This window comes from Danio rerio, chromosome 7 (genome assembly GCF_052040795.2).
Source record: "Danio rerio strain M-AB ecotype USA chromosome 7, GRCz13ab, whole genome shotgun sequence".
Classification (NCBI taxonomy): Eukaryota; Metazoa; Chordata; class Actinopteri; order Cypriniformes; family Danionidae; genus Danio; species Danio rerio.
Window position 1 is genome coordinate 75,406,614 of NC_141027.1, and position 27,586 is coordinate 75,434,199.

Genomic DNA, 27,586 nt, shown 5'->3' on the forward strand with positions numbered 1-27,586 from the left:
TGTAGAAAAACTCTTCTGTCTCTAATAAACTAGCACTTAATTCTCTGAGCACAAACAGTTCCTCTGTATAATTAGCTCTTGTTGTGTGTATTGCCTCTTCTTCTTGAATCACCGAATGCCTCCTCAATTGTATTTCGCTTTGGATAAAAGCATCTGGTGAATTACTAAATAAAAATAATCCTTTTTTTGTATGTCATCAAATAATTCTTGATCAAAACATGATTTTATTTGGTAAACCTTTCTTCAACTTTGACACACGTATTCCAAAGCAAAAGACAGACACCATTTTAGTATCATAATTTTGTTATTTAATATTTAATTATTTTTATTATCATCATTTGTGCAAAAACAATTATCTTTTGGCTTAGAAAAGGCACACTTTCATACTTTTACAATGCAGACTCAAAAAACAAAGCACACATCTGAATATGTACAAAAAAAGACTGTACAAACATTTCCCTAAAAACACAGATAGTCAAATAAGTTGCTGCTCTGAGGTAACTAATTTAAGAAAGTACGAAAATACGAGTACACTGCAAAAAAAGTGATTAGTTACTTTACTTTCAGGAGTTCACACTTAGATATTTAACCCAGGCTCATTGTGAAAACGGGTTGCCGTGGACATTTCTGGAGACCGCGAAATACATCCCGGGAGGTACGTATTTTTGCAGTTTTTGTTTTCGCGAATCCGCAAGAGGCCGCTGTGTGCGCTTTTTCGCATCTCAAACGTCTCTCGCGAGTGCCGTTCAAGCCCGTGCTGTTCTCGCCTAAACCCACCAGAGGCCGCTGTCGAACGACCGTCTGTCTATCTGACTGTCTGAATGATTGACTGGGCGACCAGCCAATTTGCCGACCCACCCTCTTACTTCCTTCCCTAAACCCAACCAGTTTTACTGATTGACCCGCCCACCCGCTAACTTCCCTGAACCAAACCAACAATTTACAAAAGCCGCCTAGAAAAAGAAACCCCTCGTCTGATTTTTACCACGTTTTCGGATTTTACCACATTCTCACCCTGTTATGAACTCGTTCACTTTATCCTGTTCTTGTCTTACCTGATTTCTGAATCCGCGCTTTCCCAAACTCGAACCTGCTTGTCGTCGTAATAGACATCTCCCTTCTGTGTCTCAAGTCTGCCAACCCACACGACGAGCTAACTGGACAAACTGGTTGCAGCGGGAAAGCCCTCCACATGGAGGTAAGCGGTCAGCCGGTAAACGTGAAAAGGAACGACATCATACCGCCCCTTAGCGTTCGCTTAAAAAATTAAATGCAGCCATACGTACCTCCAGCTACATATTTTATGGTTTCCAGAAACGTCCGCGGGACTACGTTTTCAGAATGAGCCTGGGTTGTAGATAATGCTTGATGCTAATTGCAAATTTGCCGTCCTAGGAGAGAACCCTGAGCTCAGATATAATTGAGGCCAGGGCTACCGCCTGGTCAATGAGCATGTATCAAGTAGTTCTTGAGAGCTCCCGCTGGTAAAGGAGAAAAAGGGGGAGATGGGGTGGATGGGGGGATTCTTCAAAAATAAAGATAAGAGAAATAAGGTGAAAAGGGCTAGTTATTGTAGGCTTGGATTAATCTGATTGGTTTATCGATGATTGCAGATGAGAGACCAGACGTGATCAATCATTTCACATGCTCCTCTCAAAAATGAGTGCAGTTTTGCCTTAAAAAGTCAGTAAACATCATTCATTCATTCGGCTTAGTCTAGAAGTCTGCATACCCGGGGCTATACCGCGAAAGTCGCAGGACCCAACCAGATTTCTTGCAGCACAGGAATAAATTTTCAAATAAAATGCGGTATCGGTCAGTAACTCTGGTGTAATTTGAACGGAAGCAGGCGGGCTAACAATATATTGCTCCTAAGAGATAGAGAGCACGTGAGAGAGAGAGTGCGCATCCGCCGTGGTGCTGTGGGTCGCTTGTTATAGGCTGTCTGGACTCTGTAGCATCCAGCTGGGTGGTTTTTGGGAGGCATATTTAATTGCTATACATTTGACAATCCTCCTTGGCCTAATATGTACCTGTTTAGTGTATAGAAATAATGCTGATATATGAAACACAATCGGTAGTTGGCAAATATATTGGGTGGATATGTTTGTACATCTGACTTTGAAACAGTCAGTGCCTCACCAGCCACAAATCTCATCGCACGTCACTGTTTAAGGTGGCACTCATGTCTCATCACAGAGGGGCAAATAAAACCGACATTTAGCTTATAAATCTTGCACAACCTGTTATCTCTCTCCTTTGGTAGTACCCAATTTTAACGTAAGATTTTGGACGGCGGGTGAACAAAGGTTGAATATACAGCGGGAGTGGTTGGGTGCGGAATAAAATCTAGCGGGAGCGGGACAAAAAATTCAGTCCCATGCAGATCTCTAGCTTAGTTCATTATTTAGCAGGGGTCCCCACAGCGGAATGAACCGCCAACTATTCTGGCATACGTTTTATGCAGCAGATGCCCTTCCAGCTGCAACCCAGTACTGAGTAAAAGTGAGTAAACTTAACTTTTAGAATTATACACAGCTTGTTTACTTAATAATTAAATTGCAATGAGTTTACTCTTTCTTTTTTTAAAGTAAAGTCAACTAATGGCTTTTTAAAGTGTAGGTGAAGAGTAAAAAAATACAGAAGGGATTATTGAGCTTCACGGCCCTTATTCCTTATAAGAACATCCACATTCATCCAAATCCTGAACTCTGAACGCGATCCAACTGAGAAAAATGCATTAAGATAAGGGACAAACAGCCGTCTCTTTCCTCTCAGAAGGCACGGCTGTAGTTGCTTTCAGCTTAAGTATCTTTTTATTATGTCGCTGTGCAAAAGTGGTTTTAACAAATAGATGTTCAGCCAGCTCAGTGGTTAGCACTTTCGCCTCACAGCAAGAAGGTCGATGGTTCGAGTCCTGGCTGGGCCAGTTGGCATTTCTGAGTAGAGTTTGTATGTTCTTCCTATGTTGGTGTTCCTCCGGGTGCTCCGGTTTCCCCCACAGTCCAAACACATGCACTATAAGTGATTTAAATAAGTTAAATTGGCCATATGTGTGTGAATACAAGAGTGTATGGGTGTTTCCCAGTAATGGGTTGCGGCTAGAAGGGCATCTGCTGCATAAAACATATGCTGGAGAAGTTGGCGGTTCATTCCGCTGTGGCAGCTCCTGATTAATAAAGGGATTAAGCTGAAGGAAAATGAATGAATGAAATTGGCCGTACTGTAAGAATGTGTGTGAATGAGAGAGTGTATGGGTGTTTCCCAGTACTGAGTTGCAGCTAGAAGGGCATCCGCTGGTTAAAACATACGCCGAAATAGTTGACGTTCATTCTGCTGTGGCAACCCCTGATTAATAAAGGGATTAAGCTGAAGAAAAATTGATAAATTAAATTGGCCGCAGTGTATGAGTGTGTGTGTGAATGTGAGAGTGTATGGGTGTTTCCCAGTACTGGATTGCAGCTAGAAGGGCATCCGCTGGTTAAAACATATGCCGAAATAGTTGACGGTTCATTCTGCTGTGGCAACCCCTGATTAAAAAAGGGATTAAGCTGAAGAAAAATTGATGAATTAAATTGGCTGCAGTGTATGAGTGTGTGCGTGAATGTGAGAGTGTATGGGTGTTTCCCAGTACTGGATTGCAGCTAGAAGGCCATCCGCTGGTTAAAACATATGCTGAAATAGTTGACGGTTCATTCTGCTGTGGCAACCCCTGATCAAAAAAAGGATTAAGCTAAAAAAAAATTGATGAATGAAATTGGCCGCAGTGTATGAGTGTGTGTGTGTGAATGCGAGAGTGTATGGGTGTTTCCCAGTACTGAGTTGCAGCTAGGAGGGAATCCGCTGGGTAAAACATATGCCGAAATAGTTAGCGATTCATTCCGCTGTGGGCTTCCTTGATAAATGAGGGACTAAGATGACAGATGGAAGGGAAAAATCGACTGTAATTGCTTTTGGCAGTAATGACAGGACTCTGGCTTGTGTATAGCTCTTAACCAAACAGGAATACGTTACTAACGATTCTCAAGCGAGCGCATATCAGGTGTCACTTTCATAAACATTTGGTTCCGTTCCACAGAATATGCAGAGGCTGAAAGAAGCGAAAGAATAAATAACAAAAAAATTAAGGCACTGTAATGAAAGATGAGCCTAAACATGCACTCGCTGACTCTGAAATCTCCCGGGACGCCACATTGTTTCAATGTTTTTGCACCTTTACCATAATGGCTGAGCAGTGTTGACTCTGGAAGGCTCACATGCATTATGAAGGAAAGGTCTCTTTTGCTTGGAGGTCTGCCTCCTTTTTTTTTCTCCTTTTCCATTTTTCTGCAGAGCATCTGTTTGCACGGTTCAGGTCTAACAGATCCCTCTTAATGCACTTCACATATTCATACACTGCTATTCACACACTCAAAAAATTACATTTAATATTCATTCATCTGCTTATTTTAAATGAGCTAAAACAACATTTTTGGCATTTTTTCTGACACAACTTATCTGTTTTATTTTCAATCCACTTAAATTTGTAAGTAGTTTAGCTAGTAACTACACTGTAAAAAGTGATTAGTTACTTAAAGCAAGTAAACCAATTGCCTTAAAAGCAACAAGTTGACTTTACAAAAATAATGTGAGTAAATAATTTTTATAATAATTGTACTCACTTTTTTTTTAAAGTCAATTAATCCTTTTTACAGTGTCAGACTATTTTACCTAGTGTATTTTTAAAATAATTACTATAATTATTACAATATTACATATTTGGTGCTTCATTATGTTTATAAAGTCTACAATTATAGCCTGTGTTGAATTTAGAAGACACGCTGGAGTCTGAAAGAGCAGATTTATTTTACTGTATGTCATTTTGCTAGACACAGAAAAGCTGGAAAAAAGTAATATAATAAAGGTGTACTGGAAATAGTGATTAGTTTACTTTTATTTTTTAAAAATTGAGTACAATTTGCATATTTATAAAAATTAAGTCAACTTAACAGTTTCAAGTTACAAGGGGTTTACTTACATTATTTTTGTGAAGTCAACTTTTTCTATTTAAGGCAATGGTTTACTCGCATTAAGTAACTAATTACTTTTTACAGTGTAATTAGCGTAAGCTAAATTAATTCCTTCTTGTTGTCCCAACACAAATTGATTAAGTTAGCATTACAGATTTAACCAATTTAAGAGCATTAAACCAAAACAATTAAGTTGTTTCAACTCATTTTAAATAAGTAGTTAAAAAAATGAGTGTTGGGCACAATTGTCATGTTAAAAACATTCATTTACTTTACATTCCCCAGCATGGACCGCACCACACTTTGAGCAAGACTTTATAGGGATGAAAAGGATGGTAAGAGAACAGTGGGATGAAGGAGAAGGGAAGTAAGAGGAAAAACAGTAAACAGGTATAGGTAGGTTGATCAAGAGACTGACCGCCTCTGTAATATTTGGGTAGAGTGATTAGGACCCCCCAATTCAACCTAGGAGTGATGAGAGGGTTATAGGATTGTTATTGGGAAGGGAGGAAATAAAGCGAGGGAGGGTGGGATCGAGAGAACGAGAAGAAGAGTGCTGGAGGGCTGGTCTGCCTTAAGTTTTTAGGGAGTAGGTGATTGGTTAAGAAGACAAAGTAAGGTGTGGTTCCGCTGCTGAACTTTTGTTAACAAGTTAACTCCATGAGAACTTAGTTTTAACAATTAAGCATTTTTTCTTTTATTTTTACATTAGATTTGTAATGTTTTAATCAGTCAAAGCAAAAGATTTTGTCCTATGAATATTTGGAGAAAAAAGTAGATCACTGTAAAAAACATTGCAGGGTTCCACACAAGTCCTTCATGTTGTCCCAACACAAACTGATCAAGGTAACTCAACCATTTTTACCAATTGAAGTGGATTAAACATAAAACAATTAAGTTTTTTTACCAAAAAAACTTAAGAGTTATGTTGTTTCAACTCATTTTAAAGAAGAAGTTTGAACAAGAAGCAAAAGCAACTTTTTTGAGTGAATGTTGCGCTCTATTCCAGGAGTTGGCTTCCAAAAGAAAGATTTACAACACAGGCTCATTCTGAAAATGTACCGCTATATACACTTTTGGAGAGTATGAATTATGGAGCCAGAGCTACATAAAGCTGCATTTCATCTTTAAAAACAACGCTATGGGGCGGTATGACGCCATTCCTTTTCACGCTTACCAGCTGGTGGCTTACCTCCGTATGGACGGCTTTTCTGGTGTTACCAGTTTGTCCAGTAGCTTGCCATGTGGATTAGAGACGCAGAGAAGAATTAAGTGCGGCAACGGGGTTCGAGTCTAGTGAAAAACTGTTCCAAAAAGCAGGTTAAACAAAAATAAAAGCCAAAAATAAAACAAACAAGTAAATAACAGGGTGAGAATGTGGTAAAATCTAAAAAATGTGGTAAAAATCCGGCGAGGGCTTTTCTGTTTCTGGATTGCTTTTCAAAACACTGTCAGTTGGGTTTAGGGAAGGAGGGCGGGTCAATTAGTGCTTTTGAAAACACTATCGGTTGGGTGTAGGGAAGGAGAAGGGTGTTGTAATCAGTCGGTTAGTCAGTCGACAGCGGCCTCAGGTGGATTTATGTGAGAACAGCAAGTATGAATGTCACTCGCGAGAAAAATTTGAGATCTGAAAAAACGTACACAGCGGCCTCTGGTGGGAAAACAAAAACTGCAAAAAAAAAAGTACCTTCTGCGATGTATTTGGCGCTCTCCAGAAATGTATATAGGGGTACGTTTTCAGAATGAGTCTGGGGTGAAAAAAAGTAAGAAACATATGAGGAATTAAAACAATAGAACAATAAACAATAAAAGGAACAATATAAAATCTGTACAGGTTAAATACAGTGTGATCAATATGCATTCTGGATGAAAAAAAATTAGAGATTTTGCATGTATTTAAAACACTTTTAAAAATCTGAAAACAAAACTGACTTGATTTAAAAATCAAAAACAACAACGATTAAAACCAGCACCGCTGTTAAGACACCATTTCTACCGCACTGCATGTTGTTAAGAGTTGCATGTGCGGTAAATATAAAAACAATTATTCATCCACAATTCCATATAAAACCTTTGGAAGCCCGTTGATTGAACTAGCAGTAAGACTTTGGCTGATCCTTTGGTTTAAATGTGTCTTTCCTCCAAACGTCAGAGAAAGATGTGAAGAGTTACATTCCACGTTGACATGTCCTGTCCTAAAGCAAACAGCAGACTTTTTGTGTCCCATCAGCGGCGTCTCACTCTCTGACAGCGAACACACGGAATGAACCACCTTCTCTATTGGTTTTACTGCAAGACAGAAAAAGAAAGACACAATTAACAGACTATTCTAGACAGAATTACACAAACCTTGGCTCTTTATGAACAAACCCTACAATATATTTCAGTTACTGTGTCTGATCTAAATTCTTGCTACATAACCAACCGTTGACTGCTATTGTTAATGATATGTGTGATGTCATTAAGAAGGCAGAACTAGTGACTCAATTGCAAAAACAAGCGAGTAAACAATGGCTACTGAAGTGGTGTGTTTTGTATGCTAGAATAAAAATGTTGCAGCCTTCTGCAATTTTTAAGTTGGATCAAATTGATTTGACAAGTTTGTTTAACTTGCATCAATTAAACGTCTTTAACGTCAAGTTAAAATGTATAAAAATAAAGTTAAAACCTAATTTACTGATTAAAATAAAACCAATATCCAACATCTGATTGACGTCATATAGCTATATGTGCTATACGTCTTGCGCCTTCTAACGCCACCACACATTCATTCAATGTCTGCATTGTCTTTTGAGGCGCAAGTCATTTATTAAATAAAGAAATGATTCACGCAGCTTCGTCTACCGCAGTAGAAAGGGACGATTTTGTTCTCTTTGACTCTCTTTGATGTAAACGCTGCTTTATTCACACGTCTTTTATGTGATGTTCAAATTTTGCGTATACATTAAATTTGCATCTTTAAATGGAAATATCGCTATTGGAGTCCATTTTTCTCCTACTATGGCTGTCAGTTTCCAACATTCTTCAAAGTAACTTTGTTTATTTAACAGAACCAAAAAATAAAGTAAAATATTTAAAAAATATTTCTAAAAATCTATTTAAAAATCTATAAAAATGTAAGTTTATTTTTATTTAGTTTTTCATTTAGCCACAATTATTGACTAGCCTTCTTGGCTTATTGGTGGCATCAAATTCACTGTAGCTGTTTTCACTGTTAATATTTGTTGCCAGATAATCAGGAAGTGACGATTTTGTTTTCTTTGACTCTTTTTGATGAAGACGCTGCTTTATTCGCACGTCTTTTATGTGATATTTCAGTTTTGCGCATGAATTTAATTCACAACTTTGGATGGAAACATAGCAATTGACGTCCATTTTTTCCTGCTATGGCTGTCAGTTTTCTACATTCTTCAAAATACCTCAAATATCTGTAATATATTTTAAAAAATCATTTAAAAAATCAATAAAACTTTTGTTTTATTTCGTTTTCATTCAGCAACAAATATTGACTACCCTTCTTGACTTTTCCTTCATTCATAAATAGACCAGTCCTCAGGTGGTGCTGTACTGGATATTACCGCTTCTTGTTGGCATCAAATTCACTGTAATTACTCTCAACCGGGACCACTGAGTCAGACTCCGACGACTTTTTCATCCAGCGCTAATATGGAGAATATGTGAATACTTCCCTGTTAATAAAGCAAAGTTCACCCGACTGGCTGCCCCCCATTTCCCACAACATTGCATCATATGAATAGCGCTGCTTTCAACACAATGTCGTGTAGACGTTACAATTTTTTTAAACACAGTGGAAAAACATTTGTTTTTGGCTACATCGTTGTTGTGTAAATGTAGAGTAAAAGTCTTTAAAACGTAAACTATGACGTAATAATAACCCAGCAGACACACAACGTCATAAGACTTTATGTTATGTCAAATTTAGGTCACCAGCATCTAAGGGCAACGTTATTTTGACATCTAATAACAAAGTGAAAGGACGTTGATATTCGGTTGATTTTAGGTTGTTTTGGAAAATGACCAAAATCCTGACATTTAATGCTGACATTTATACATCAGATATGACAACCAAAATCTAACATCTGATAGAGGTCATATAGCTGTGCTCCATGTCTCATGCCTTCAAACGCCACCACACATTCATTACATGTCTGCATTGTCTTCTGAGGCGCAAGTCATTTATTAAATAAAGAAAAGATTCACGCAGCTTCTTCCACCGCAGTAAATTCTGTTTTTACTGTTGATATTTGGTGCCAGATAATCAGGAAGTGACGATTTTGTTTTCTTTGACTCTTTTTGATGAAGACGCTGCTTTATTCGCACGTCTTTTATGTGATATTTCAGTTTTGCGCATAAATTTAATTCACAACTTTGGATGGAAACATAGCAATTGACGTCCATTTTTTCCTGCTATGGCTGTCAGTTTCCTACATTCTTCAAAATACCTCAAATATGTGTAATATATTTCAAATAATCATTTTTTAAAAAATCAATAAAACTTTAGTTTTATTTCGTTTTTCATTCAGCAACAAATATTGACTACCCTTCTTGACTTTTCCTTCATTCATAAATAGGCCGGTCCTCAGGTGGTGCTGTACTGGATATTACCGCTTCTTGTTGGCATCAAATTCACTGTAATTACTCTCAACCGGGACCACTGAGTCAGACACCGACGACTTTTCCATCCAACGCTAATATGGAGAATATGTGAATACTTCCCTGTTAATAAAGCAAAGTTCACCCGACTGGCTGCCCCCCATTTCCCACTACATTGCATCATATGAATAGCGCTGCTTTCAACACAATGTCGTGTAGACATTACAATTTTTTTAAACACAGTGGAAAAACATTTGTTTTTGGCTACATCGTTGTTGTGTAAATGTAGAGTAAAAGTCTTTAAAACGTAAACTATGATGTAATAATAACCCAGAAGACACACAATGTCATAAGACTTTAATGTTATGTCAAATTTAGGTCACCAGCATCTAAGGGAAACATTATTTTGACATCTAATAACAAAGTGAAAGGACGTTGATATTCGGTTGATTTTAGGTTGTTTTGGAAAATGACCAAAATCCTGACATTTAATGCTGACATTTATACATCAGATATGACAACCAAAATCTAACATCTGATAGAGGTCATATAGCTGTGCTCCATGTCTCATGCCTTCAAACGCCACCACACATTCATTACATGTCTGCATTGTCTTCTGAGGCGCAAGTCATTTATTAAATAAAGAAAAGATTCACGCAGCTTCTTCCACTCTTTTGACTCTTTTCTTTGACTCTTTTTGATGAAGACGCTGCTTTATTCGCACGTCTTTTATGTGATATTTCAGTTTTGCGCATAAATTTAATTCACAACTTTGGATGGAAACATAGCAATTGATGTCCATTTTTTCCTGCTATGGCTGTCAGTTTCCTACATTCTTCAAAATACCTCAAATATTTGTAATATATTTCAAATAATCATTTTTAAAAAAATCAATAAAACTTTAGTTTATTTCGTTTTTCATTCAGCAACAAATATTGACTACCCTTCTTGACTTTTCCTTCATTCATAAATAGGCCGGTCCTCAGGTGGTGCTGTACTGGATATTACCGCTTCTTGTTGGCATCAAATTCACTGTAATTACTCTCAACCGGGACCACTGAGTCAGACACCGACGACTTTTCCATCCAACGCTAATATGGAGAATATGTGAATACTTCCCTGTTAATAAAGCAAAGTTCACCCGACTGGCTGCCCCCCATTTCCCACTACATTGCATCATATGAATAGCGCTGCGGTGAGGAGAAAATCTATCCAAGCTGTGCACGAGTGAATGCTTTGACTATATACGCGGGTCAAGGCCAGCGAACGTTTAAGAGGCAAAGGATCGATTCCGTCAACGATTCAAGTGTTAGATTTCACTACACTGGAGCTGATTTCTGTCGAGTTAAGCATTTCGAGCGCAGCGGCATTGAGACCCTGTGTGGTCCGTCAGGCGATGAGAAACCACATCATTACTCATCAACCACTAACAGATCTGGCCCATTCTGACCGCTCAACTGAGAAAACACTGCAAAAAGTCCTTATCTAGATGGGTTACAATCTTATTTATAGCAAGCAAATCCTACTGTTCTTGCTTTAAAGGTGACATTTTAATAAAAAAAATTGTTTCAGTCTGGTAGTTTTTTGGATATGTATTAGCTACTGTGACTAAATTTGTGTTTAGAAACTATAAGACTGATAGAAACATCTGAATCAGTTCCACCTAAATGGATCACACTGCAAAAAAAATGGTTTTCTTACTTAGATTTTTTGTCTTGTTTCTAGTCCAAATATCTGAAAATTCCTAAATTAAGAAGAATATTCTAGACAAGAAAAACATATTTTCTTGCTTTGAGAAATAATATGCCAATAATAAGTGAGTTTTTCCTTAAAACAAGCAAAATAATCTGCCAATGGGGTAAGCAAAATAATCTTACGTCAAAAGAAAAAGCAAGATTATTTTGCTTACCCCATTGGCAGATTATTTTGCTTGTTTTAAGGAAAAACTCACTTATTGTTGGCATATTATTTCTCAAAACGAGGCAATATGTTTTGCTTGTCTAGAAAATGCCTCTTGATATAAGAAATTTTAGATATTTAGACTAGAAACAAGACAAAAAATCTAAGCAAGAAAAGCATTTTTTGCAGTGCAATGGTTTTATTCACGTCATCCCATACTCTTTTAACTTAACATTTTAATTTATTTAAATGACTCATCATGTCTCTGTTTAAAATGATTGGTTGCGCTTGAAATTCTGCCTTGACAACCACCCTGATTGGTCGATATATTTTATATGACACAAGGTGGTCATTTTGCTTGTGATGCTGAACTTTGCTGAAGCGCAGCAGGACAGAGGCACTAACTAACCCCAAGGCTTTACATCAACACCCGCCAACCCGCCAAATGCGGGTAGATTTCAGCTTTGGCGGGTTAGACAGACAATCCCACTAGCCACTTTGGCTGGTTGAAAATAATTTTTAAATTGTACTTTTCCTAAAAGCAGGGTTCGACAATATAAGGATGACCCAATATGCGTGCAAATGTGATCTTAGAATCGAGAAGTAAAATAATTGTGATCACGCGTGCAGAAGAAAGCAAATGAATACCGAATGAGAGGAGGATGTGATGCGCGCGGCTGCTTAAAACGGGTGCGCGCGACTGCTTAACGCGTGCGCGCTCCCGAATCGTGAAGCAACTGTGTCTGGAACAGGTTTTGGAAACGCAACTGTCATCGGTTCTCTTTTAAATAAACTAGACAAAAAGTGATGAACATGCACCCGCAGTCCTGATGCTTTTAAGAGCTCAAAATTTGTCTTTTTGTAAGCTGCACCGGTTGCTTTTACTTTGAACACTATAGCTGCGTCCCAAATGGCACACTATACACTATGCCCTCATGCACTATGTACTTATGCACTTACACACTCAACAGGATAGTATATGTATGTAGTGTTGTCCCAAATGGCACACTAATGTTTTTTTACTAAGCGGAAATTCAAACCGTTTCCCTGATGACGTTTGACGGTTGCCAAATCATTGAAATAAATGACCAAACTATCAAATAAAACCTGCCGTGAGTATTGCCGCATTCACCATCGGGAGGCGCTATTATCACTCTCGTAGGAGAATTTTACTTTCACCATCCAAAATAAATAAAGTTATTCAACATGTGCGTCCGATAGCTCCGCCCCTTCCGCTACGTAAGCAAACCTGCGGTCGTTGAGTGCGTGAAGTGTCCATCATTACACACTTATTTTAGCGGCTGAATGAGTGCATCATCCGGGTAATTGAAGTGCTCTTATTATTTTTAGTGTTTTCAGTGTGAACGCACTACTTACACTATTTATACTACAAAATGGCGTAGAATAGTGCATAATAGGGATGGGAAGATTAACCTATATGTATCGATACGCGGTCATGCGCGTGCACGATGCGAGTGCATCGGTAGAGCAGCAGAGGATGAATGAAATTTTGGAAGCAAATCGAGATGCATCGGTTTTTGCGAGATGCATCGATTTTTCCGAGATACAGCTTATATTTTTAATATAGAATGTATTTTTTATTTATTAACAAGTGTTGTCAACCTGTTTTTGGCGCATAATTTAATCGACCTACATAAAGTAAGCCTTAGCAACGGATTTGCGGATGTGTACACTTTCACTACAACTCAGTGTATCAGGTGTGCGGATGAAGCTAGTGGTGCGCCCTCAGAAAGCGCGAGAAGCAAAACAAACATATTCCCCACTGAGTTTTAAATCTAAAGTATGGCAAGCAACATTATGGATTTAAGGATGGACGACATGACAGGACAGATGCAATTTGCAAAATGTGCCGCGCATCTGTAAAATACGCGGGCAGTACGACTAATCTGATATCTCACTTGAAGCGGCGCCACGGTGTTGTTGAGGAAGCATCTTCCAGTGTTTCTGCATCCCCGGCTTTCGCACTGCTTCAACCAGTTCCAAAAGTGGTGAGAAAAGCATTGCAAGTTTTTTTTCCCATGCGCAACAGTTCTGCTCGCTCTACGCCAATAACGAATGCTATTGCATTGTTCATCTGCAAAGATATTCAGCCTAGTGTCACGGAGAACGAAGGTTTTAAACACCTCCTCCTGTTAATTTTTATTTAATTATAATAATAATAATAATATTAATAATAATAATGATAAAAATAATTGGGTGTCACGGTGGCACAGTGGGTAGTTTGACCACCTCACAGCAAGAAGATTGCTGGTTTGTTATATTTTTATTAGCCTGTTGTTTACAGTGACAGTGATGTTTCAACGCAGCATAACTGCTAGTTCACGACCTTAAGTTTTGAATAATCAGTGGCAAAATATATCTTTGTAAAACTTGTTTTCATAGTTGAAAAGTTTAATCACAATTCTTGTTGTGCAATGCTAAATTTATTTATGTTGAAAGAGTGTAAATATATACATATTTTTTAATATATATTGCACTTATACATTCTGTTTATCTTGAAAATACTTAAATAATATGTGCTATATGTTCTAAAATGGCCCTCTACTGTAAACTGACACTCTGGCTCTGAGAGAAGAGCCAGTTTGTAAAAAAGTCTTGGTTTTGCTTGGTTTATAAATAATCAAACTCATTCAATGGCACAGCATCCTCTTTCACATCATCTCATAAACTTGATCTAATTAGTTAGTGCTGAAATATCGCATCGTATCGTGATATGGGTGTGAATCGTATCGTGTTGCATCGCAATATGTCACAAATGTATCGCTAATATATCGGATCGTATTCTTTGTATCGAGATGCGTATCGGATCGGCATTATAGCTTAGATGCCCAACCCTAGTGCATAAGTATGCGATTTGGGACGCAGCTATTATCAATTGGCCTAAAGTTAACCGTGAGCATGTGATCATTCTTTCATTATCACACACGGTATGTTTCACCTGCTTTCATTTGCTTACGGTTTTATTTGCTTTTATTTTTGTAAAATGTTTTTTTTTTTACAACATTGCTTTAATGGGAGATGAACTCTCCATTTATGTGCAGTTAACTGGTGATCCAAGAGATCTTTAGCCAGGACAGATTACTGTGCATATTTTTGATACATGACAATAATTATTTTTTAAAAGTCAATTGCTTTTCTTTCTTTTTTAAGAAATGTTTTGTTAAATAAAAAGTATAGTATACAGCTATATTTTGCTTGTTTTGACCCATTAATATTTTGTGGCTAAAAAATAATTATTGTTTCATGTGGTTATAGAGATAAATTTGGTACATCGTTAATTTTGAGCTTTAAAAAAAGTCATGTGAAATAAAAACTAATTGCAATATAACACTATGAATCCATGACCTATTTGCTCATGCTCTTTGGGCAAGCTCATAATCGACACACAAAATTGGAAATGAATGAGGATGCATGTGGACATAACACAAAATTTAAATCAAGTAATTTTAGCATATCAACAAAATTTTGGCTAGTGAAAATGCAGAGTGGCTAGTAACATTGGAAAACTACTAGCCACAGTGGCCGGTGATTAAAAAAGTTAATGTAAAGCCCTGCTTGAACCCATTATTTTATCATTCATTTTCTTTTGGCTTAGTCCCTTTATTCATCAGGGGTCGCCACAGTGGAATGAACCACCAACTTATAAAGCAAATGTTTTACACAGCAAATCCCCTTTCAGCTACGACCCAGTACTGGGAAACATCCATATACACTCATTCACACACTCATGTACACATATACACTACGGCCAATTTAGTTTATTCATTTCACCTATTGCACGTCTTTGGACTTGTTGGGGAAACCGGAGCACGCTGAGGAAATCCACGCGAACACGGGGAGTACATGCAAACTCCACACAGAAACAGAACCAGCTCAAACTAGTGACCTTCTTGCTGTGAGGACACCACCATGTCGCCCCTCTTATTTTATCATATTAAATATAATTATCTTACTGCACTGGCAGATCATTTTGGCTTGTTTCTAGTATCTAGACTCTTCTTAAATCATTCATTTAGTTCTCGTGTTTATGGTTGTTGTTTTTTTGCAGTGAATGTGAAGGAAGGAAACAAGAGATGCAGGACAGGTACCTCTCCGACTGAATGCCATTCTTCAAGGTGCCGGTGTAAGTTTTCCTCTTATCCAGAGCCAGGAGATCCACATATCCTCCGCTGGCTTTGATCACTCCAGCGTGGATTGCCGCTCGGCAGATACTGGAGCCCTGGACATGAGGAGACAAAAGAGTATTCTTTTAGAGGACACACTCTACACGCTAGACTCCTTCAGAGAGGTGTTTATAAGTAACTCCGCCGACCTTCATACTGGAAAATATACAGTTAAATTCAAAATTATTCACCCTCCTGTGAGTTTTATTTCTTTTTCAGATATTTCCAAAATGATCGTTAACAGAGCAAGGAAGTTTTCGCAGTATTTGCTATAATATTTTTTTCATCTGGAGAAAGTCCTATTTGTTTTATTTCGGCTAGAATAAAAGCAGGTTTCAATTTTTAAAAACCTTATTAAGGTCAATATTATTAGCCCCCTAAAAAAAAACTAGAAAGTAAGTTACTGGCTAACAGTGACCGACAGATAGACAGTAGGTCAAAACACTTTGGGCTCTATTTTACAGATCTAGTTGCAAAGTCTAAAGCGCATGGCGCAAAAGCATTAAGGGTGTGTCCAAATCTACTTTTGCTAATTTAAGCACAGAAAAATACAGTGTGGCTTATTCTCTTATCGAGTTATGGGTGTGTGTGTTGAACAATGTGCATTAAACCAATCAGAGTCTCCTCTCCCATTCCCCTTAGGAGTCAGTTGAGTTGCGCCATGGTGCATTTGCTATTTACATGGCGGATTTTGTAAGTGGAAAAACTGAGCGCTTCACTAGCGAGAAAACAGTTAAACAGACCAACTGCAGCGCAAGGATAAAGAACGAGCCTCCTCCATTCAGCCTCTTTACTTTCTCTCTCTCCTGGAAAAGGAAACGGTGTTGTGTGCACTCCGCTGAAGACACCCATTAGCCTACATATTTAATTTTGTTTGTTAAGCATAAAGATTTGCTCCAAAACTATTTCTAAATTCAGTTCTAATTTTCAGCAAACGCATAAATGAACAATAATAATGAAGTGTGGTCAAGAAGTGTGGATTGGAGCTATATCCAAACACACATCCTGTTCTTATGCACCATATGGTCCAAAAGCTGACAGGTAGACAAATCTTAGCTTGTTTTTAATACATATGCATATAATAAAAAATACTACTACTAATAATAATAATAACATTATACAAAAACAAATTGTCATAAATAAACTGAAAAAAAGCCCCAGACATGCTTTTTGTATTTATGTAGAAAATAATAATTTTTGTAATACTTTAATCCTTTTACTCTTTTTCTTTAAAGATATTTGCATATTGCTGTACATCCTGTGTGCATTAAGCAATGTGAAGCCATTTTGTATTTTTTAGAGTAAAAATCTACAAACTGGTTCAAACTTTTAAAATAATATCAAACGTTAAAAAATAATATTGAAGGAGCCATACCAACCATCACAAACTCTAAAAATGCTGGGTTGTTTCAACCCAAGTTTGGGTCAAAAAGACAAACCCAACCCTTGTTTAAAAAGTGTCATTTTTTTTAACTGAAAAAAAACGTTTTAACATTTGGTTGGTGCGTTTTTGACCCAACATGGGGTTTATACAACCCAGCTTTTTAGAGTAAAAATCAATGTTGAAGCACCCATACCATCCATCACAAACTCTAAAACTGCTAGGTTGTTTCAACCCAAGGTTGGGTCAAAAAAGACAAACCTAACCATTTGTTTAAAAAGTGTCATTCACATTTAATTAAAACATTTGCATTTAATTGCTGAGTTGTTTTAACCCCAAATTGTGCCAAAAATACATTTGTTTAAAAAGAGTAATTTACAGTTAATAGAGAACAATAATCAGATTGTATATTAGTTAAACCATTTTTGACCCAACATCAGATTAATACAACACAGCATTTGTATTTTTAGAGTAAAAATCTACAAGCTGTTTCTAATTTTAGGCAAAAATAACGTTGAAACATCTGTAGCATAAATCAGAGCAAATGTCCAGCATGGATAAGAGTAATACTTGACATAGCACTACCCAACTATGTTTCCCTGCTCAATTCAACAATCCTTAAGATGTAAACAAGGTAAAGCAGCCCAGACAAATGACATCACTGCGATGCCTACAGTACGCAAGAGCAACACCAGAAAAGGCAAAAAGGGCCAGAAGCCTGACTTCAGAACAGCTCAGTGTGCATAAACTCTCTGATACTTCTCTTAACCTGGAAAGAAGGTTCAATCCTGTCATCGTCTGTCCTCAAAACAACTCCCCAGTAATAAAAGCTCACAGCTCATCGCACACGTCTTATAATACCTATCTAATTGCTCACGCATTGACTTTAAGTGCACTTTCAAACAAAACCTACCTTCAGAAAATAACCAAGTCCAAACCACTGTATAATGAGGGTTAATTAGTGTTTGCTGGAGAGCGTGCTCTCATCTGAGGCCAGCTCCACAGACGCTCAGGAATGTGGCCCGAACAAGCCAAAAGGGCCAAAAGGCAATAGGTTCATTTGAGTTCACACACCGCTACACAACCAGGCCATTCCACACCATAGCAGACAAAGCAGCTGGCTATCAGGACTGCGGATAATCTCAGGTTTAATTAAAGCCAGGATATCAAATATTTTCGTCTGTTATGATAGTCACTGTGTTGGATTATGTGATTTTGACTCCTAAATTCTTTCCGTGTCGTGAACTTCGCTGTCTGTATGATGTCATCAAGAATGCAGGACGTTTGACTGATGATGTTATACTGAGGGAAAAATAGTCACCTACATCTTAGATTAGCTGAGAGTGAGTGAATGAAATACATAGTTCAGCCTAAAATGAAAATGTACTCACTTAAGTGGATCCAAACCTTCATTGATTTCTTTTATCTGTCGAACTTGAGAGGAAATATGAGCCCAGGCTCATTGAATATGCCTACATTTTTGAAAATGTAAAGTATGTTGCTCCGGGTACATTTTAATGTACATTTCAGATGACAAATCCACTAGAGGGCAGTGTCTCTAATTTTTGCAAATCTGTAATATATTGCTTAAGGTATGATTTGTTGTACGTTTCAGACACCCTTCATTCTTGTACAGGAGAAGGCAGGGCTTGTAGATCAACTAGATCATCTGAACCCAACCTAGAGTGTTTTCAAAAGCAAACAAAAGAGAAAAATGCACTGCAAGCACAGTTTTACCTTGATTTTACATTGCTTTCATCTCTATTGTGAAACCGTCCTTCACCAGAATAATGAAGTCACACTGTCCAAGCTGAACAGTTAAGAGCTGTGATCTGACCTCAAGCATGCATGAGTCAGTGCAGGAGAGCCGCTCTCACAGCTGCTGTTCTGCGGTCAGTCAGAGAAATTAGTGGCGACAATGGAGTCCTCGTCCACCAAGACTCACACACACTTCCAGCGGTCGAGTCTCGCCACAAGAGCAGCACGCTCACTTTCGCATTCAGAAGTGCTCCACTACCACTGCCGTTCTCCCTCATTTCCAGCTCATGTGACGTCACACCCCCATTTGTTGGACTGAATTGTCGTGCTGCAGATGGCTTGATTATGTTATGTTGCTCTGGTGGTGTTAATATGCTAAACTGCTTATCATTCCATAAACGTGTCTTGACTGATTGATAATACAAGAGATGTGCTTTACCGACATTATTAACATTTCAGTTCAGTGATGCTAATGTTAACCCAGTGTTTCCCAACCCTGTTCCTGGAGGCACACCAATATGTATTGGTGCACATATTTTGGATGTCTTCCTTATCTGAACCATTCATTTCAGGTTCTGGGGTCTCTTCTAATGTTCTGATGAGATGATTCATGGGTGTTTTGATTAGGCAGAGGTTGAAAATGTGTACTGTTGGTGTGCCTTCAAGAACTGGGTTGGGAAACACTGTGTTAACCCTTTGGGGAGATAGCAAAATGCACCACTGCATTGTTTTGTTGTAATTGTGATTAAACCGAAATAAAAGAAGACCCTCTACAGTTTTCATTTATGTCTTATTCTTACATGTATGACCGGCTTGGTAATGTCGACTTGGATTGGTAATATCACTTGACTAACAGACAGGTAGCTAAAAAAATGTAATGTGCAACATTATTAAAACCCATTATTGCTCGACTGTCTGGAATACTCAATCCTGATTGGTCGGTCGCAACATTCCAAGGTGTGTTATTCCCAGATAACAACCACTAAATAACACAGGCTCATCTGGGAACTTCAAATCTCATTGATCGTCAGTGAATACGCTCAAATCTATACAGAATACTTGCATTCACATTCATATGCATCTGCAAGTCTCTGTTTTTTTCTTGTGAATGAATAATACTTAGGATTGTATATGCTTTATTTAGCCATTTCGATACTGTCAGCTTTGCAAAGTTGACTGTTTGGTGCCATCTTGTGACTGAATAATGCGCAGGTTAGTGTATATTCCATCACCTGTTTCTGTCCGTTTGTGCTGTACAGTTAAGAAACTATTGATAGTTGATAAACTATTACAGCTCAGAACAATGTTGTGTCTATTTTTTAATGTTTTTTATGTTATTTTTTTTTAAGTATACATGTAATAGGCGGTGATAAATTACATCTAGGATGGTTGTTTTCCCAGAATAAAGCCCTTCAGCCTTATAAAATATAAATATATATTTAAATATATTCTGCGATAATAACCTCCTAGATGTATTTTATCCCTTACTTAACAAATGTCTGGTAATGTAAGTTCAGGCAGGGACCAAACACAGTAGGAGTTTATTATTAGTAGTATAATTATCAAATCCAATAATAGATGTCTTTTTTCAAATATAAATGTTTTATTCTCATGTAAGCCCAAAAATGCAACCCAGGCTCATTCTTAAAATCTACCCCTGCATACTTTTCTACAGTGCGGAATACGTCCCAGGAGGTTATTTTTTTGCAGTTTTTGTTTTCGCGAATCCACTAGAGACTAGAGACTTTTTCAGATCTCAAACTTCTCTCGCGAGTGTCATTCGCACCTGCTCTTCTCGCATAAATCCACTAGAGGCCGCTGTCGACTTACTGACCGATCGATCGACTGACCCACCCTCCCCCTTTTCTAAACCCAACCAATAGTGTTTTCAAAAGCAATCTAGAAAAAGAAAAGCCCTCGTGGCTGCCTGATTTATATCACGTTTTCAGATTTTACAACGTTCTCACCCTGTTTTTACTTGTTTATTTTATTTTTGGTCTTTTGTTTTAGCTGGTTTCTGAAACCGTTCTTCACAGAAACCTTTCATCGCGGTCAACTCCTCTTTGCGTCTTAAGTCCGCCAGCGTATGCGGCGAGACATTGGGCAAACTGGTAACACCAGAAAAGCCATCAACATGGAGGTAAGTGGTCAGCTGGTAGCGCAAAAAGAAACAGAAGCTGTCGGCAGTAAAATTTTAAAAATAAAGTTTAAGGTAGAGCTTCATCAGAAGTCTATTTAATTTTTTAAGTCATAAATTAAAATGGTTTAGATGAATATTTAATATTTTAAATCGTAATTATGCTCTGGGGAGTTATTAACGGAGAAATTCTGTGGTTCTATATTATGGATGGTGTGCTGGGTCTTCCCTCCCCTAGTGGTGAGACCACTCGATGTACCATGCCAACTGTCGTTCGGCAAGTAAACGAATATAATGAATGAAACCGCGAAAAGAAACAGAAGCTGTCGACAGCATCATACCGCCCCATAGCATTCATTTAAAATAGACAAAATGCAGCCATATACGTAGCACTGGCTACATAATTCACGCTCTCCAGATATGTATACGGGGGTACGTTTTCACATAAAGCCTGTGTTGCATCGATGCCATCAAGCGAGTCTTTGTTAGCTGTGATGAAAGAAGCAGATACTCACATCAGCGTAAATGTTGCTGCCGACCACTGGAGCCCAATATGAAGGTTCATTAATGCAGTTTGCAGGACAGAACACTCTGAAGAAAATGATAAAGTGCAATATAATGAGGACAGTGCATCATATTAACCTAATGTAGAGTTCTTTATACACTCAAAAAACTGGTTCTGCTCATTGTTCATTCATTCATTCATTCATTCATTCATTCATTCATTTCCTTTGGCCAAGTCCCTTTATTCATCAGGGGTCGCCACAGCGAAATGAACCGCAAACTTATCCAGCATATGTTTCACACAGTGGATGGCCTTCTAGCAACAACCCAATATTGGGAAACACCCATACACTCTCACATTCACCCACTCATACACTACGGTCAATTTAGTTTATTCAATTCACCTATAGCGCATATGTTTGGACTGTGGAGGAAACCGGAGCACCCGGAAGAAACCTACACTAAAACGGGACTAGAACCAGCGACCTTCTTGTGTCAAAATACTTACTTAAAATGAGCTGAAACTACACATTTATTGAGATATTTTTGGGACAACTTAATAGTTTTAGTCTTAATAGTTACCCTGTGTGTTGTATCGCATGTTTATAATACTTGAACTCTACCTTGGACAATGTGAGGTGGTCGACTTGAAGGGACAAATCTCAGCCACTGTAGCGTAGCAGTCTATTGTTTGCTCTAAAGAGAGAGAAAAACACACATACTTGGTCAAAACATTTATTAATATCATTCTAACATCAATTAATAAGTTAAGACAGAAACTGCTCACCTTGCACGTTTGACACCATAAATGCATTGCCAGCTTTATATTTACTGAAAATAAAAATCACAGACGCCGTTAATCACCATCCTAAAACTGAATTAAAAGAACTACTACACTGTAAAAATGTCTCTTATCAACAGTATTTTGTTATTTGAAGTCTTATTTACGGTTGTGAATTGCATTATGGGATGGAACTTTAGATGATGAAAATTCAACTTTACAGTTTAACAAAGGGACTTTTGTTGACATTTAAGTAGTTTGAAATAATGTATAAAAATAATATAGAGAGAAATAAGTAAAATAACAGAAACAGTACTGGCAGTTCATTACAAGGTATTTGTAGCATAATATACAACACTGACCCAGACGATATATCACTTTACACAATTAAAAATCTCAATAAAAGTCCTTTTTTTCCCATGGATGTACAGAAAGGCCTTAGGGGGTACAGCAAAAAAATTAGCTATACAGCGCATTTGGAAAACTGACTGTCAACTAGAAGAGGGTGTCACGGACTGGGAAAGAGTATGGCAGAACATAATTACTTCATCTAAAAATCCCAATCACCAACTCATTCACTATAACTTTTGTCATAGAACCTACTGGACCCAAAAGACATCGTATCAATGCCTCCTTTAGTCCTTTCTGTGATAAATGCCCTGACCAGGAACTTGGATCTTTTTCCATATCTACAAAGTACAAAGATTTTGGAATGGGGTCTGAGTCATCTTATCCAAAATTATTGAATATCCTGTACTAGTGAATCCATCTGTTCTATAACAGGGTTATGATTCTACGTTGATCCTTATTAAGATACAAAAAGCTGTTTGGGTGGTTGGCTTAACTTCTGGTAAAAAATTACTAGCCCAACATTGGCTGCCTCTACATAATTTGGACATGTGGTCGGTACAACTTCAGGACATTATATTGTTGGAGTTATCCACGGCACGAGTGAACTTGGTACAAATGCGTACATTAAAGATCTGGACTTCAGCTGCTGACAAAATCTCTGCGTTTATAGCACAAAGAAATTATCAGGATCCAGAATGATTGCCTTGCTCTGTATAAATGATATTTGATACTGTGTTCTGTTTTTGTTTTTATGTTAACTTCTATTCATTGGATACCCCTGTTTCAAGAGACCGCAGGGGAGGGGGGTGGGGGTTTGTGAACTGATATGTTTCATTATATAGTTTTTTCAGCCTGTGTGTTTTGGTAACAATTAATTTGTCGGGGTTCTGCCACTCTGGTCATGTAAATTCTTGTTTTGGTGGCGGAATCCGGACACTAGTCATGTCTAGTCCTGTCTTGTTGTGCTTGGCTCAAGTTTTGTTGGGTCGAGCACTTGTTTCTGTCATTTTGTGTGTCTTCCCGTGTGCGCACGCCTTCGTGGGTGTGCGCAGAGCGTGCGTGCTCCCGCTTGATGACCCTCCGACACGCGCGCTCTTGTACTAGTGTTTGTGTTTTCGTCTGTCTGCAGTGTGGTGTTTCATTCCCAGCGTCTTAGTCTAGTTGGTTTCAGTTTTGGTCGGCGCTGGGATGAAGCATGCACGCTGCGTGTGTGAGTGCACGGTGAGAGTTTTCATTCATCGTGTGCTCGTGTCTGTTGTCAAAGCACGTGGCTATGTGTTTACATGGTGGTCACGTGCTTTTGTTGTGTGCTTCAGTGTTGTGCTTGTGTTGTCGTGAACATGCGGTTAATGAGTTCTCTCATTGGCTGCATGTTCTTGTCCTGTTTTATGTGAGCGCATGGCATGTCTTGTCTCTGTGTCATGCGCTCTTCCGTCTATTGTCTAGTCCCACCCTCCTTGTTAACCCATTATTAGTTAATTATGTTCATCTGTTTGTGTGTTAATTTCCTACAGTTTATAAACCCCTCATGTCTGCTGTCCTGTGCGAGTTCGTCATCACATGTTGTAAATCTTTACCTGTCCTGCTGTGTCCAGCCTTGCCTTGTCTTGCCTGCCCAGTCAAGTTTGTTTGTTTGTTTGTTTATTTGTTTTATTAGTGTTTTCCCCCTCGGGGTAGTTTATTTTGCATTTTATTTTATTTTTATTATTTAATAAAATCCAATTTACTCCGCGCTTGGGTCCTCGCTCCTTTTTCCCATCACCGAACGTGACATAATTACAATAAAAACTTTTTTTTTTTCCAACTTTTCAAGGTTAAAAGTTGTTGGAAGAAAGATCAAGATCCCCTTATAAAATTCATAAGCATAAATAAATAAAAACATGAATCACAAAATACAGATAACTGCTAATTTACGGTTATTTTCTGATTACCTGAAAGACTCTACGCCGTTTTTGGTTGCCTTTACGAAGAACGGGAAGCTGTCTTTTCTCGTGACGTCCACAAGTCCTCCATTGTTATCAATTACTCCATAGTGAATAGCAGCACGGCAAATACTCGATTGCTGCAAACACAAAAGGAGAAAGAAAATTTATTGATTAACGAATAAAAATTAAATGAAAATTAATGAATAAAACTACCATCATCATCATCATCATAAAAAAGAGTAGAGAGTATGACTTACAACATCATAGTACAGCGTTCCCCATACTTTCCCCTGCTTATTTAAGCAGTTTGCTGGGCAGTTGTACCTGTTATAGAAGAAAAAAATTACCAGTTAATTTCTGAACGTTTGAAATGTATTAATATCCTAAAATGAATGATGAATAGTGTTCGACTGACCTATTGCAGGTTGCTCCTTTACATTTGTCCCTCATTTTTGTCTCACACTTGATATTTTGGGCTGACAAGCAAAAGGGAAAAAAAAAGATTAAATTATTATTTATTTATTCATTTTCCTTCGGCTTACCACAGCGGAATGAAGCGCCTAAACTATTAGTATAGTTTCACATATTCATATAGTTTTATTAAATTATATTAATCCTGGTATATTAAATTATATTTATATTACTATTACTTCATATAAATGTTCATTTTTAGCAAAGTTACACAACTGATGAATTGATTATTTTTTCGATTTTGTTTTTATTACTAATTACATCCTTTGAAGAAAATCATAATATATGAAAAATTATAATAATAATGTCTATAAATAATTATAATACTTTATAGTAGTAGTAGTAGTAGTAGTTATTTATTTTTGCTGTAATTATTTTATTATTATTATTATTATTAATATTATTATTATTATTATTATTATTATTATTATTATTATTAAAAATGTATTATTATTAATGTCTATAAATACATTATTAATAATAGTAATAATAATGTATAATTGCTATTATTGGGCTTATTATTTATAATCATTTTAAATTACATTTAAATCATTCATTTTATTATTATTATTATTATTATTATTATTGTATTAATAATAATAATTTATAATTGCTATCATTGTGCTTATTATTTATAATCATTCATTTTAAATGAATAAAAAACTTTAAAAACAATTATTATTATTATTATTATTCATATTATTAATAATGTATTATTATTATTGTTTATTATTATACTAGTATTAATATTATTAACAACATTTTTGTGCTTAAAGTTTTTTTTTATTTAATTTTTATTTAATGACAAAGATCCAGTTATCAACATGTTAATAATTAAGAATCATATTTATGACAATAAAATAATGATTATCATTTGTTGCTGTTAAGACATTTAAAATTTGTATTATACTTTAGACTTCAACACTTTACAGTAAGCTTACATTCTGTAATGTTAGTAAATGTGTTTGTGACCAAGAAATAATATTCACACTTACCCAGATAGGTATTCCTGGTCGTCTTGGGTGAGGAAGGCTTGGCATTTGCAGGTTTTTTGGGTGATGATGGTTTGGGCTGGGGTTTGGGGGGAGTAGTTCTGGGCTGAAGCGGCTCCTGAGGTTTTTCCACCTCATTCATTTCTGGAGTCTCCTGACGTTCAGAGTCTCCTAATAACGAATCATGAATTAATATTTAGAGTTTAAATGTGTAAAACATTTGAACCGTTTTTTGTTTTCTTTTTGTATTACTTTACTTGAATGAGGTGTTTATAGGACAATAAAGACACCTTTATAATCATAATGCATGTTCATGACACTTGTCATTACGAGTCATTCACTCAGTGTCATTTTAAATTCAAAATTTATATTATTTGAGGTGTTTTTGCTATGGCAACTTCATTCATTTTACTTCGGCTTAGTCTCTATTTCAAAGGTCGCCACAGCAGAATGAACCACCAACTATTTCGGCATATGTTTTACGCAGCAAACCATTACTGGTAAAGTTATGGCATAAACAAATACATCATGACCTGTCATGACAACTCAACATTAGCAAGAAAACAAAACTTGACATAAATCTGGCATAAACATGAATGTCATGAGACCATTACGATTCTGTCATGATTATTGTTCTGATTGCTATTTTTGCAACTCGGGCTCATCGTGGAAATGTAGCCCTGCGGATGTTTCTGGAGGCCGCAAAATACGTCCCGGGAGGTACGTATTTGTGCAGTTTTTGTTTTTGCGTATCCATGAGAGGCGGCTGCGCCGTGCTTTTTCGCGTCTCGAACGCCTCTTGAGAGCGTGTGCTGTTCTCGCGCGAAAAGCCGCCAGACGCCATTGTCGAGCGACCGACTGAATGACTGAATGATCAACCGGGCGGCAGGCCGATCGGAAAATAGGCCGACCCGGCCACCTTCCCTAAACCCAAGCAACGATTTACAAAAGCCGTCCCGAAAAGAAAAGCAAAAGCCCTCGTCCGATTTTGAGCGCGCTTTCAGATTTCGTCGCATTCCCACCCTGTCACCAACTCGTTCGCTTATATTTTTTGGATTCTGTTTCTTCATCTTACCAGATTTCTTGAACTGCTATCCCCCGGACTTGTCGCCGCGACCGGCTCTTCCTCCTCAGGGCCTCCGCTCCGCCAACGTAACACAGGGAGCTAAGCGGACAAACTGGTTACGGTGGGAAAGCCCTCCACACGGAGGTGAGTGAGCCGTCGCAGCCGGGGAGTGAGTGCGAAGAAGAGGGGCGGCGTCACACCGCCACGTAGCGTTCGCTCGAAAAAAACAAATGCGCCCATATGTACCTCCGGCCACGTAAATCGTGGTCTCCAGAAACGTCCGCGGGGCTACGTTTTCAGAATGAGCTTGGGTTGTATTTTTTGAGTGGAAAAAAACATTCAAATAAAATGTCATTATTGTGTGAAATAATTTTATAACAATGTCAATATAATATTTAATCAGGTTTAATGAGATTTTAATGTCAAAAATAAATACATTTCAAGGGGTCAAGAAAAAAGTTAATGACGTCATTAAAAAAGTCATGACACAGTTATAATGGCCTCATGACAATCA

The 27,586-nt window shown here is 37.6% G+C and overlaps 1 protein-coding gene and 1 long non-coding RNA gene across 4 annotated transcripts in view; one reads left to right on the forward strand and one right to left on the reverse strand.

The window, feature by feature from the left end:
• The window catches only part of LOC147843285 (uncharacterized), a 38,314-nt gene extending 18,172 nt beyond the window's left edge, over window positions 1–20,142 (forward strand). The window contains exon 3 of the long non-coding RNA XR_015496531.1: window positions 15,592–20,142. This is a non-coding gene — a long non-coding RNA (uncharacterized LOC147843285). The remainder of the gene's footprint in view (window positions 1–15,591) is intronic.
• Window positions 286–27,586, reverse strand: part of crispld2 (cysteine-rich secretory protein LCCL domain containing 2) — a 49,162-nt gene continuing 21,861 nt past the window's right edge. The window contains exons 7-16 of one of the 3 annotated variants that reach the window (XR_015496516.1): window positions 26,010–26,177; window positions 24,959–25,019; window positions 24,801–24,867; window positions 24,550–24,680; window positions 22,274–22,317; window positions 22,110–22,182; window positions 21,498–21,573; window positions 15,632–15,762; window positions 6,051–7,298; window positions 286–595 (exon numbers count right to left, since the gene is read on the reverse strand). Coding sequence is in view for 1 of the 3 variants with exons in the window: in XM_087262262.1 (XP_087118388.1) it covers window positions 7,247–7,298; window positions 15,632–15,762; window positions 21,498–21,573; window positions 22,110–22,182; window positions 22,274–22,317; window positions 24,550–24,680; window positions 24,801–24,867; window positions 24,959–25,019; window positions 26,010–26,177 (803 nt within the window). In the remaining 2 variants the exon portion in view is untranslated. Of the gene's footprint in view, window positions 7,299–15,631; window positions 15,763–21,497; window positions 21,574–22,109; window positions 22,183–22,273; window positions 22,318–24,549; window positions 24,681–24,800; window positions 24,868–24,958; window positions 25,020–26,009; window positions 26,178–27,586 lie in introns of all 3 variants that reach the window. The other 2 variants (XR_015496515.1, XM_087262262.1) reach the window with 2 other exon arrangements.